The 13,768-nt window shown below is 38.4% G+C and overlaps 1 protein-coding gene across 4 annotated transcripts in view; it reads right to left on the bottom strand.

Moving 5' to 3' along the window:
* The window catches only part of ATE1 (arginyltransferase 1), a 65,150-nt gene that overhangs the window by 1,730 nt on the left and 49,652 nt on the right, over positions 1-13,768 (bottom strand). For all 4 annotated transcript variants that reach the window (XM_054277025.1, XM_054277027.1, XM_054277023.1 and 1 more), the window contains exon 11: positions 12,409-12,529. In XM_054277025.1, coding sequence (XP_054133000.1) covers positions 12,409-12,529 — 121 coding nt within the window. The remainder of the gene's footprint in view (positions 1-12,408; positions 12,530-13,768) is intronic.

Here is a 13,768-nt window from a genome sequence, read left to right as displayed (position 1 = left end):
GAATCTTGGACTTTTCTGAACTTTAGGTTCAAAAAGTCACCAAGAGGAGTCAACCTAGAATCTGAAACTTCAGTTTGAGAATCAGTTTAAGCATCTCCAGTAATAACAGAGATGATTACTGGAATATCAGTGTTTTGGGACATCAACTATGCAAAGACTTCCTTTTAGACCTTCTTTCTGCTTTTATGTTTTAAAGGAGGCCATGAAACTCTTTTCTGTGCAAGACACTCTGAAGAACCTGCCCCTGTTCATCCACAGAAATGGTCTGTAAACTTTTTTCCTGCTGATTGCCTGAATTTAGTATGTGAAACTTAATGAAGGCTGCTTTACCAAGTTTGGAATGACTTCATTACTTTTATCTGTGTTTTGATTCCTGACATGAAAGCACAATGTGTTTCTTAAGACTTAACTGGGAAAACATGGTTTGAAGGAAGAAAATCTGAGTAGCACTTGCTAAGATTGTGCTCCCCACTAATTATTGTTGGCAATTGCTTTAGATAAACACCAAGTCAAAAACACTTTATGGCTTTCTCTCCCTCTTTGAAATCCATCAGGTTTTTGATGTGTGGCCAACACCTCCCTGATATCCCAATGGGTTGGCTGGTTTTCCCACCAGCCCTTCTGCCTCTTCTGTTACATCCTCCTTGCTGAGAGTTCACCAAGGAAAAAATCTGCAAGTTTAGCTTCTGGAGGTGACACAAGTGTAAAGGTATTTTAACTTCTTCGATTGGAAAGTTCCTATTTACTGCAGCTCTAGACTGACTCCCAGTCTGTGCCCTGGGATGGATTTAGGCCAAGCTGAGCCCTCACAGCTCTGTGCCAAAAGCACTTTAGAGCTGGTCCATACTCACTGATACTCACTGATTTCAAACACTCCCAAAGCCTGATACTGTGGGTGAGTTCATCTCTGGCTTGCAGTGCTGCTGGCCCCACATTTGATTTCTTTGAGAGACTAAAGCTACTGTACCTTGGTTTCACTTCCTGCCTCAGCTGAACTCTCTTCTTGTTCAGCATTTGTGCCCTTCCTCCCCTTTTACTCCTTGCAAAGAAAAATAACATTCCAAATTTCTAGAATGATTACCTGTTCTTCCACTGACTCCCCTCAAAATCAAAGCTTTAATGACAAAAATAACCTTCTGTAAAAGTACTTAATGTATGTAACTTAAACTCCATCTGTAAAAGAAATCTTTTACTGAGATGTTAAGTAAAATAATCTCAAGTACATAGTTAAGCTTTTAGAGATGGCAAATAGGAACTTGTGTCACCATTATAACAAATCTGAAAGTCAAAACTCAGACACCTTTCAGTTGCTGCTGGTCTGGAGGCAACATCACGGAAATTCAGGAAACTATTCCCTTTAAACACAATTTAAATATAAGCAGAATAAATTTAAAGTAATTTAATGGAAAATAAAAGCAGATTGGGCTCTGGTACACTTTAACAAAGAAGAAAAGAAAATAAGAAAAATTAAGTATCTGCTCCTGCTGAGTGGCACATGGTAAAATCTGCTTCCTATTCAAGATGATGCCAATTGAACTCAAGCAGGCCTTCTCTGTGTGGCTGATGCTGGGATACAGCAGCAATCACAATTCAAAATGAGACCAAATGCTTTATTGTAAAAAGCTCCTTGCTGAAAATAAGAAAAAAACCCCATCCCTTTAAGCTTTAGTGAAGAAATTTTATTTAGTGACTTACATTTCCCTGACTGATCAGATAGTGGAACAGTATATTAGAGCAATTATAGTCATTTCTGTAATTACTGAATCCAGTACTGTTACCACTAAAAAGTTTTTTAGAAGTGCTTATTTTTCCTCCTCACGCTTTCTCATTTTTCACCCTCTGAGCTGTTGATTTATTATAGTCTACAGAAGAGACACTGTTATTTGACACAAAAAATACACAAGGTTTCATCCCTTAATTCAGTTACATCTATCAGCAAAGTCTGGATGCTAGATACACAAAATACAGAGCAATCAATTATGCAGATTGAAACTGCAGATTTAGGGAACTGGGCAACTGCAGCTGCCAACTGAAAATAGAAATATTATCCTGTAAGTCTCAGAGTTAAAAATACAGGTGAATTCGTAGTGAATAAATTACCTGTCACTTCTTTCTTTTCTCCTCTATACTCGTAAAGCAGCAAATTACTTATGCTGCAGTTGCCTACTGAAATTTGAATATAGGAGAGATTTCACTTCTAATTCAAACTTGCCACTGTGACCCCGTAAAGACTGCAGAGAGGTGTTAAAATGTTCTGTTCCCAGCCCCAAACCACTGCTAAATGGAATCCACACATGGAGGGTTTCCTCTCTGAGAACACAAAGGGTATCAGGCACTAAATGCCAGCAGAGAACAAAGCAGGGAGCAGGAGTGACCCAGAGCCTCCCATGCCATGGGGTGTCTGGGCAGGCTCTGGGCTGAGCTCCTGGCCCAGCTCACACATGCACCCTCACCTAAAGGTAAAATGGTAAAAATTTGCTTTCTATTCATTCAAGAAGGGAATTTGCTTTCTATTCTAAAGGGCAGCCTCAGCCTGCACTCATCCACACTCCAGGGATGAGGAGGAACATGAGCAGCAGGAAGCCGAACAAACTCCTGGACAGGCCAGTCCTTATTTCATTGCACAACCCAAATCAACTTCCCCTTAAACTGCAAGCTCCATCCCAAGCCAAAACACCATTTTCAAAGGCTGATAAGCATTCCTGCTGAAATACCAGCATGAAATAAGGAGGAGTGATTTCACCTTTTTTATTCACAGTAATAGAAAGCTGGACAGCAATGTGCTCTTTAAAGAAATCCAGAATTTCATGGTCTTTTCCTTACAGCTCAGGGGTGGATTAGCATTTTTCTAACGTTATTTGGGGAAGCCCACATCCAAATATTTTTATTCTTCACATGCATTAAGCTTTATTATTACTCCCTAATAGAAGCTGAAGTGAAAACCAGCTCCATCTGCTCAGAAATCTGGGTAAGCACGTGCAAAGCTGGACAAGGGAGACTCGGAGTGCAGAGTGAGCTCTGCAGGAGCCTGAGAGCCAACACCACGCTGAAAAAAGGGTGATGGCTCAAAGTTTCTGCAGAAATTATTACTAAAACAGCTTTTTTGGTGGTGGCTGAGCTGGGCCAAGCTGGTTTTGATCAACAGTGATGTGGAAGGGCAGCCTGAGCTGCAGCATCCTGTGCTGCTCCTCTTTAGAGCCTTCCTCCCCTTGGACAGACTCCTCACAAAAATGACATTGTTTAATTTCTCTGGGGTATAATCTAGAGATGGAAGCAATCTAACTTTCCTTTAACGTGCTTTTTTTCCACTTACAGGAAAACAAGTGAAGAAATAATTAAAAGCGAAGTGACAAATGTATTGACTTTCTCATTTTCTAAATAGGAGAAAGGACAACTGCCAATTTCCAAGCAACCCCCATTTGTCACAGGAAAATATTTCCTATATCTTCTGTACAGAATGGACTCAGAATTAGCAAGAAGCCTGAGGACTGACATTTCTAACTCACAAAAAGAAATGTGATACTCCTGCTAAATTTTGAAATTATTCTGTTCCTGATTGTAAGTTTAATTTTCTTTAAATACTCCTTCAACTCCCTGGAATCATTGAACTATTTGACCATCATCACTTTGTTATTCTGCATCCATACTACACAGAGAACCTGGATTTTTTCCCCCACCACAGCAGGATGAAACAGTGAAAGAAAGAAAGGAAAAGGTAAATAATCAACCTAATTCAAAAATTAAAATATTTACATCAGTGTCATTAACTGAAACCTGTGATTCACTTTAAAAGTAGACAATGAAGAAAACTCACACTATAAATTAAATTTCCATTTTGCTTAAAAATGGAATCTCAAAAGAATTATTTTACCTCTAAGCCTGAAATCCACAGAACAAAAATTCTTAAGATAAACACTTGACGACTGCTGCATTTTCAGCCCATGGATATGCTGGGGTTTTGATTTTGTTTCATGTTGCTTGTGGTTTTTAATTTTCAATTTTGAAGCACTTAGGATTTGCATAGTTTTTAAAGATGAACAAAATGTGCCCATTTTTACAATCAAAGAAAAAAAATATTAAAATTCAATTTACAGGGAGATTAAAAGTTTCATGATACTCAAGCTTTCAAACTAGGTGTAAAAATGGCAAAAAGAAGCACCATCCCTTGCTGGTTACACTTTGGTGATGTTAATTTGTATGAGGAACACTACAGCCTTGTTGAATTTTTTTTTAAAGAAAAGCTACATCTGGTTTACATGACCTTGTCACAGTTAATGATCAATGATTTTAAAACAAAGAAACTGCAAAAGGAAGAAACACATTAACTTTTCAAATTTTATGACTGAAACATAGGAGATATTAATTACTGGAAATCAAAAATTATTCTACCACAATCAGAAGCCAAATCTTTCTGACCTTTGAATTTAAGCTCCTTTCTTACCCAATTTAAAGCATAATTTCTTTTGTTCAACAGCAAAGTATAGGATGTCATCCTCAAAACCAAAAAGGCCAATCAGCAATACACATTAATAGTCATATTTATATAAAACAGTGAGCTGAAATGTGCTTTTTCTCATATTGCTTCTTTCAAAGTATACTCATACATTAAGGAATATTAAAGACCCCTATGCCTTGGGGTACAAAAATACTAACTCAAACCAAAATAAGAGTACAGTTAAAATGAAGCATAAACAACAACACACAAAAAAAAAAAAAAAAAAAAAAAAAAAAAAATCCACTGAAAAGAATTCTTAATTAAAACCAGAAAGCACAAGTCACAAAGGAAGTACAGTAAAATGCTCAGGATATTCTCAATCAGCCAAATCTTTGCAGTTACTCTAAGAACAAATAGGAACTTTTGAGAGCACTGATCAAAAAGAACATGTTTGTAAAGTGTGGCAGGCCCTGGCACAGGTGCCCAGAGCAGCTGTGGCTGCCCCTGGATCCCTGGCAGTGCCCAAGGCCAGGCTGGACATTGGGGTTGGAGCACCTGGGACAGTGGGAGGTGTCCCTGCCATGGCTGGGGTGGCACTGGGTGGGATTTAAAGTCCCTTCCAACCCGAACCATTCCATGACACCATTCTTCTATGAAAAGCCAGTACAAAAGACAAAAGTTTGAGATAATGCTTTAAGGAGTTACAGCTCCAAAAGAATGGGAAGAAAATAGGGGAAAAAAATCTGAAGGAGCAAGAGACTTAAATACTATTTATTAAAATATCTGAACGGCATAGAAGTGAACGTGGCAGAAAGCAGCCAGAGGATTTTTCAAAAAGGAGGGCAGAGTCCTCATTAAGACTGACATGTGAGGAGGAGAAAAACCAGAGACAAGAGTCAAGCTGAGAATTACAAACGCAAACATTACCATGAAATAGGAAAAAATTGAAGCAATTGGCAGTAGCTTATCAGCTAAATAAATCAAATTACAGCAATCAATTTGCTGGCTAAATTAATTAAAACATGGAATCAATTAGGTTCCACGTGAGGAGCTGGGATGATGTCACCAGAGCAGGGAGTGAACGAGGACCATTCCAGAAGGTCTGACCCTGGCACAGGTTTCCCTGGTGGATGCTGGAGTGTGGCTCAGCACATGCCTGTGGTGTCCCTTCCATGGCTGCTCTGTGCCTGGGCCTAATTACAGCTGTTAACTTTTATCACATTTGGAAACCAGTCCCACACGCTCATTGTCCTCAGCACGAAATAAATCTGCACGACCGCTCTGCTTGTCCCACGTTATTGAACTTTTAATTTCTGCTCTTGTGCTCCTAACACCTTCTGCATATGGAAAATGATTCCTACAGGATTTGGCAGTCCTTGCCCTTCCCCACATTTCCCTGAATCTTCACCAAAAAGAAAAAAAAAAAAGCTAAAGCAGAATTATTCTGCTGGAAAATCAAATACCACAATGTTCAAAAGGTGTAAGAGTATCTTGAGCATAAATCCATCTAAGAATCATCTCTTCAACACAAAGAGAAGTGAAGTATGCCAAGATATCTTTATTTTTCAAGGAAAGCCCTCAAAAAAAAAAAATCCAAAATACATCCATTTGTTTCACAATCTCTGTGATGGTCATTGTGGATTAACACATTTTTGAGAATTTCGCAGTCCAAGCCAAAGGTTTCATGCACCACACCAGAAGTCAGACAATTGTGCTGCTCAAAGGGCACTGCTTTAGTCTGTACATATATGTTAAAAGCAGATATATTCAGAATATCAATCAATACAAACTTTTAAATAACAAATATTTATTAAAGTTTGCATTTTCTAACCCACACACTGACTCATGTCATGGCAGTTGCTTAGGACCCACAAATTAAGAGAGTAACATTTCCTTTGTATTACAGAAGCATTGCATATGAGGCTAAAACCCCACGCCAGTCATTTCAATTTAATCCAAACGCAGTAAAAAGTGAGGGGAAAATGTGCCTGGCTACACCTTATTGGCATTATCTTCATTGTTTAAACATCCACTACACTCAAGGATCACAAGGATTTAGAAAGATGCATTCTGATGGCTCTAAGTGCTCATGAACTTAATCAGAAACAGAGAGAAACTTGTAAGATGTGTCTGTTCTAGAGAAGCTGCTAGAAAGAACTGGGATGTCTGTCCTTTTTCTTGCAGAATTCAATTTATTTTTCTTACAGAATTCAAACTTATTACCTATAGCTGTGATAATAGTGGAAAGTTACTTCTTTAGAAGACTTTAGTTCGTGATCCATCAGAGTTTATTTAAACTGTTTCCCAACTCTCTGAAGTACACAACACTATCTTAAAAAAAATAAATTATAAGCAGCAGTTGTTGAAGAGCAAAGCAGCAATTTCTCCCAAATCAGATGATTGCAGAGCTCTGAACAATTGGTTTAATGTTTTCCATCTGTGACGGTTTTTGCGACCACATTTTCATCATATCGAGAAGTTCAGTGCATTTATCCTTGTAAACATTAATCTGCATCACACCACCCCTATAAACATTAACACATCCTGGCCTTTGCATTAATCCCTCTGCCTACACCCAAATCCCTCTGCCTCCATCCATCCTACAGAGATTCAGCCCTTTGCCAGGGGCCTGAACTCTGAGACGTGACCAAATGGCAACCACAGGACACAAATATGTGATCGTGGCTTTTCTGTTCAAAGCAGGAGGGGAACAACACCACTATCACACTAACATACTAGATTTTAAACATATATTGTAAAATAAAACAGTCTCTGTACTGGATGGGAAAAAAAAATTAATAAAATACTTGTGTTCAAATACACAGTAAGTATAAAACCTGTTTGAAATACTCTTTGGTCACAAAGTGCACTAAAAATTGTACAGTAAATGTTTTAAAAACACAACACTAGAAATTATAGTTATTGAAATAGTTGTGACATATTATTTTTCTAGTGGAAGCATTATGCACAAAAACATACATTTAAAATAAACAGTTTTGTATAACTCCACATGCCTGTACATTTCTGGTTTTATTTAAGTTTTATTTACTAGAACTAATAACACTCAGTTGCTTGAAAGAAGCAGTAAGATACATAATGCAATCACTACTAAGAGGATCCAGAAGTTGTTAAGTACTGGGATTTTTATTTGCATTTTACTACTGTAGTATTTTACTTTGCATTTCACTATTTTGCATTTTACTATGAGCAGGACAGATAAATATACATATAAAGATGTATTTCTAAAACCCAGTTTTTTCAGCTACAAGCTTTTAAAATCTGGTAAAAACACGTAATAAATGTTATAATACAGAGAAAGACTGGAAACCTGAAGTAATTTTCTTAGTTCAATAATTCAGAAATGAATGATCTGCTATGAACTCAGGAGTTATTACATGGAATGAACTTTTTATAGTGATCCTTGTGAGTGTGAAGTGAGGATTTTCTGACCTCTCCATAGCCTCGTGTGGTGTTCCAGGACTTAGTGTTGGCTTGGGTTTAAGTTTTGTTTTATTCTCGTGGTTAAGGCTTGCATGTGGACACAAGGCAGTTTCAAAGGCTTTCTGGATGTCAACATCTGTCCCTTGTGCAGCCCCAGCCTGAGCACTGGAAAGCAGAGAACAGACAAATCCTCACCTCTGGATCCCACTGCCCATCATCCCTTTGGCTCACACCAGCTGGACACAGCCTAAAGCCTGAGCTCTGCTAAGGATTTCCACTCTGCTGGGAGGAAAAAGGTCCTCAGTGCTGTGAGGAGGTGGCAGATGCAAAGCCTGGTGTGCAGCAAAGAGCGGAAGGTGGTTGGCTTTGTAATCTCTTTAAACCTCTTTAGATGGTGTATCCAAATAACAGCCTCCCTTCACACCTCTACAAGTATCTGGTAACATGCTCAAGTTTGAATCCTACCATCACTTATTTCTTGCTCTTGTCAAACCCTTCTTCTCATTGTTCTACCTCTATGAACTACTGCAAAATTCCTCCCATCCTCTATCCATGTCTCTGCCAGCTCCCACACCCCAATCACATCAGAAATCCTCACTCCCAAAGCTTCCCTCACTCTGCTTCACTCCATCTTCATCCCTAGCACCTGCAGGCAGCAATCCGCCTGCAGTTCCACCTCTGACTGTAGGATCCTGATATTCCAGACAAATTTATGTTTTCAAGGAAACTGCTATGTGTCTCCATATTCTTAATTTCTTCTACAACTCTCACACTGCAAAAGATTTCTCCATAAGCTCTGAAAGACAACTAAGAAACTTCCTTAGATCTCTCTCTTTGAAACTCTCCTTCACTGTGATGTTTACACAAGTTCAGTTCAGTTTAATACTATTTAGTCTATTAATAGACTATAATTTAGTCTACTATATAACTGACCAGGAAACCCAGAAGTGCCTCTCTCTGCCTTTATCCCACCCTTCTGCATGCATCATGGTTTGTGTTAACCATACCCTCTGGAGCAAAGAGTGTCTTGTCCCCATGAACACACAAAGGCAGAGGAGCCTGTGTTAAGCATTTGTTAAGTGCAATGTTTTTTTTTCTAATGTGCTGAAGAAAATACTTTCATTTTAATTAATGTATTCCATTCGGTGCCATATTGATTTCACTCTATTATTAGATCTGCAGGAAGTTGAACAGATGTGTATTAGCTTAGCCAATTTATCAACTTCAGCAAACAAAATGGTTAAGACAGAAAAAGCACCAAAGTCCTTTTGAAGTGCAGCTCTCAAAGCTCTGCTCACACAGTTTCTGCAGACACAGGAAGGTGGGAAGCAGCTCCCACCACTGGGATTGCTGTGGGCCATGCCTAAAAATTTGGATAAAGCTTTTTCACCTGGGTAACAGCCCCATGTTCACCCTGGCTTCACCAAGTACACCCCACATTCTGTGACACAGTCATGTAACTACAAAGGCTTTGAAGCCACCACTCTCAGACTGGGATTGTATCTGCCCTCATCTGAAGTTGCTTTTTAAACATCTTGACAGTCCAGCACTGATGGGAAGAAAGATTTGAAGTTTCCCACTAATTTAATTACTATCCCAAAAGTAGATATTTTACTCCATGAAGATATTTTTTTGCTCCCAGGAGCAACAAACTGAAAATCTCAATAGATATTAGAGAGAGAACATGACACTGAGTTAGTCTAGAAAACGGAAACTGAAAGGACAAAAATACTGCCAGGATACCAAATAAATGATTTCTAGATCTTTCCACTGAGCTCTTATTTCATGGGCAAAGCTGTTAGGGAAGACACAATGAGGTAAAACCCTGAGGAGCAGTTTTGGGAGGAACTCAGTGGGTGTGGCAGGCAGACCATGGCCAGGAATATTTCAGCAAATGCTATCATGTGAATGACTTCTGCTCATCAGTTTGATTTGTTATCAAAGTCACTGACTGCAGAGCAATCTTTTAATTAATTCTTCTTTCTTTAGCTTATCCTCATCTGCACTTACAGCTGATGGCCATTAAATGAAGTTCAGCACAATCTCAATTTCCAGATTGCACCAGTATCCAAACCCTCCATCAGTGCACCACCTCACCAAATACTCACTTAGTCCTAAATAAATGCCTGGCTACTCGTTATTAATATCAGAATGTTCATGAATCTCTCTCATTCATAAGATGATGCCAGGTCTTCGAAATTTTTCAAAATGAACAGAACAAAAATGAAGAATCTGTTCCAAGGCATGAATGATATAAATTGACACTTTCTTATGCTTTAAAATAAAAAGCCACTTTTCATGAGTATCTTTTTATTTTTATTCCAGAAAAGTAAAAGCAGATCTTATTGAAGAAGGAGCTCTGCAATGTAATGTGTATAGATACTCAAAAATCCTTTTTATATTACAGAGGCTTGAAAGATCAAAACATGTAAGACACTCTACTGCATGTGCAGTTGGTAAATTTATGATGTAAATTGTAATGATTTTTTTTAAAGGAGAGAAAACATATTCAAAAATTCATGGAAATGATGAACACATTAATTATGTCTCATACAAATTATTGTGAGACAATATTTTCCAAATTTTCTGCCATTACAGACAGCAAGAGAAGATGGCCATTGCCAGTGACAACTTCACTGCCCCAAGCAGCAATGAAAATCACACTATTTCTTCCAGTTGTTTACTGGTTCTGGTTATTGCCCTGGGTTTCAGGGCTGGAAGTCCCACTCCTGATAAATCATGGCCCACTTAACAAACACAATTACAGCCAGTGCCACAGAAAGCTGATTCAAGGGGAATAAAGCACACGACCATTTGTACTGCTCTTTTTAAAATTCACTGTAACTTCATTAAACTGGTATTAGTGACTGCTGGAGAGAGTAAAGAATGAGGATTTCACTGGTGAGAAATGGCTTCCTCTGAGCAGCAACCCAAACCCCCAAAGCCCACGAGCTCCCAGCAGGCCCAGAGCATCTCAACGTGCTGCTATGTTTTAATTTCCTTAAACCACAGGACACAAGTCCCAGCTCCAGCAGCGTCTGCAGTGAGATATTCTGGGCTGATAATGATGCAGAGCTTTGTTTCCCGTGGTTTCCAAACGCCTGCTATGCCACAGGGATTTCACACCATGCACAAGATGCTGCCCCTCTGCTGGCACAGGGTTATAAACACCTTCAGAGGCACCAGTTCAGCACTCTCTCCTTTCTGAACACCACAAGTATCCCAAACATCACTGGTCTCCAAAATCATTCCCTTCTTCCTCCTAATTTTGTAATTTTTTTTCCCAATTTCCCCTCACCAATCTAACAATGATGGATTTATTAGAACCCAGCTATTGCAGTTATTATCATTATTATTGTTATTATTATTATTAATGTTTCCATTGAGCAACCAAGTAACAGGCAGAGGGTGAGGAAAAGCAAGGAACTCAACAGCAATTCCAGAACTTTACAGTCCTGCTTAAGCATTCATTTCAAATTCCTTTAATTTATCTACATTCTGCCCTTTGAGGAGTTAACTGCCATGGGAATCCTACTAAACTACAGTAAAAAGTAAAAGGATCAAACTGTAAAAAAAAAGGTAAAAAGAGTAAAAACATGTAAAAAGAAAGAAGTAGCTGCTGAAGAATGCTGAGACTCAGGTAAATCTGTGTTTGGTGTCTAGAAACAAACCACAGTGCTTTTAACCTGAATAACGCCACACATCTCTGAATAATATCACAGCCACACTCAATTGTTACTCAAAAGAGAAAGAAAACTTCAAAAAGAGGACGTTCAACAAGTTGCAATTAATAACAAAAGTTATTCTCTTTCCCCCAAGCACCACACCAAGCATGGTCTAACACAGCTCCCTTGGGGCCTGCCATTGGCCCAGAGAGTCAGTAACTAAAGCAAATAATGTATTTTTTTCATTTGATTGCCTTGTTTTCCAGTAGCATCACTGTATTGTGCTCTGGTCAGCAACAATTTCAAACAGTCAGTGCTGGTAAATAATTAAGTACCTGTTTTACACAATGTGTAAAAACTATATCACATTACATCATGATGTTTAAGGTACTTCAGCTGTTTATTGTGTTCTTCATATCCACATCAATTGAACTGAATGTTTAATTGATTGTGAAACTAAATCTGCCACTCTGTTTCTTAACAAAAGCACCTGATGCCTTTAAGCCTCTCCAGCCTTTCCACTTCCCTGTATTGATCCCAATTTAATTCCTTTATGCATTCATCCAACAGGAATGCAAGTGAGGAACAATTATTTTATTGGTTTGTTCATGCCCAGAATAACAAATACAATTTGAAAATAATCTGAAAGGCAGCAATATGTGTTAATTTTGAACTACTTACAGCCTACAGGACAAAATATACTTAAAATGTGCATTGCTTAAAAGATAAATGTTTGCTGCGGGAGCTGTGAATTGTACACTTTTTATCCTTTACAGGTGAGATTCCCATGCTGTTTCAGCAGCAGATGATTCTGATTTATTAGAAGCAGACAGACAAATCAGAGCTATTTCATTTTTGCAGCCTCACCTGCTTTTCCATCCTGGTTGAAGCGGGAGTACTTGGAGTGCTCGAGCAGGGGCAGGCATTGCTCAATGGGCGTCCACACGTAGGTCTCAGGGCACAGCAGGTCAGAGGGCCTGTACTGACCCTGCCAAGGGGGAAGAAATGGAAAAAAAAGAAACCAAAAAGAGAGCAGTCATATCAGCTGCACGAGAACTTTGGCTACAACCCGGTTTTCCAAAGAGCAAGAATAGTTTTTAATCTAATCTACACCAAATGAGTGTTCAGTGAAATCACAGGCTTTAGTCATTTCAGCACCATCTCAGGAGCACAAACTCAACCTTGGCACGTGATGAAAATGTAAAATTAACATAACACACTTCCATGATATCCAAGATGAACTAGGAAAGTTTTGGCTTTGCTTACTGGAACTCTGTGTTTAAGTTATTCTCTGGAGTTCTGCTGAGCTGGGGCCAGCACTAAAAAACTCAGCACCTCCACAAGCAGCTCATCTCAAGTGTTGGTAATTCTAGCAAATAATGGAGACCAAAAAGAAAAAAAATCTAATAGAAAAACCCCACTGAACAGTAAGCAGGACTCTGTTTTTATTACATTAGTGATGGAGCATTTATTTCATTGCTGATTGAATAGTAACACTTTAATTCACAGAGCTTTTCCTGGATTAGCTTACAGGTAATGATTAGTGAAATTTGACTATTTTTTAGTTGATTTATTAAGAAGATATTCTTTACAGACATTCCCAGAAACTAAACAGCCTTAATTATTTTCCCTCCAGCTACACAGAAAATCACCACCTCAGCAATAATAACCTCCCCTAATCAGATCTTCATTTGATTTAAAATAAGATTATTCAGTGGCCTATAACTTAAGTCAAAATTCTATCTTTGAGGCATTACTCATGCAATCCAAACACTCTCAACATTCACAGCCATATGGTGGCAACAGAAAATTAATTTTTCACTTGCAAACTTATTACACATCTCAGCTTGAAAAACAGCCATACAGTAAAGAGCATGAAAGGGTTTAAATATACAAATTAAAAATTAAAAGACTGGGCATTATCTGAAGTCACCCTGCAGTTGATGCTATTAAGAGTCCTTCACATCAATTACATTAAATGGATAATTAATATTATCATCTTGAGATGAAGCTGATTTAAAAGAAAGTCTATCATGAAGCTGAGCAAGGTTTTGCAAGGGACAACACAAAGCTCCTGTGCTGCAGCCTGGAGGTGAAGAATTCCTTTAGGGACACCCTTAGGCAGTAAAACCCAGTTCTTGAGAATCAGAATTACCAGAAATTCCCAGTTCTTTTTGTTCAACTCTTCATGATACTTAAATAAAAATTTAAGTATCTTATACTTAAA

Source organism: Melozone crissalis, unplaced genomic scaffold (assembly GCF_028551555.1).
Source record: "Melozone crissalis strain CALT ecotype California unplaced genomic scaffold, PUWL_Pcris_2 ptg000019l_1, whole genome shotgun sequence".
Taxonomy (NCBI): Eukaryota; Metazoa; Chordata; class Aves; order Passeriformes; family Passerellidae; genus Melozone; species Melozone crissalis.
The sequence above is the reverse complement of the archived record's forward strand: the minus strand, read 5'-3'. Positions and strand labels throughout refer to the sequence as shown.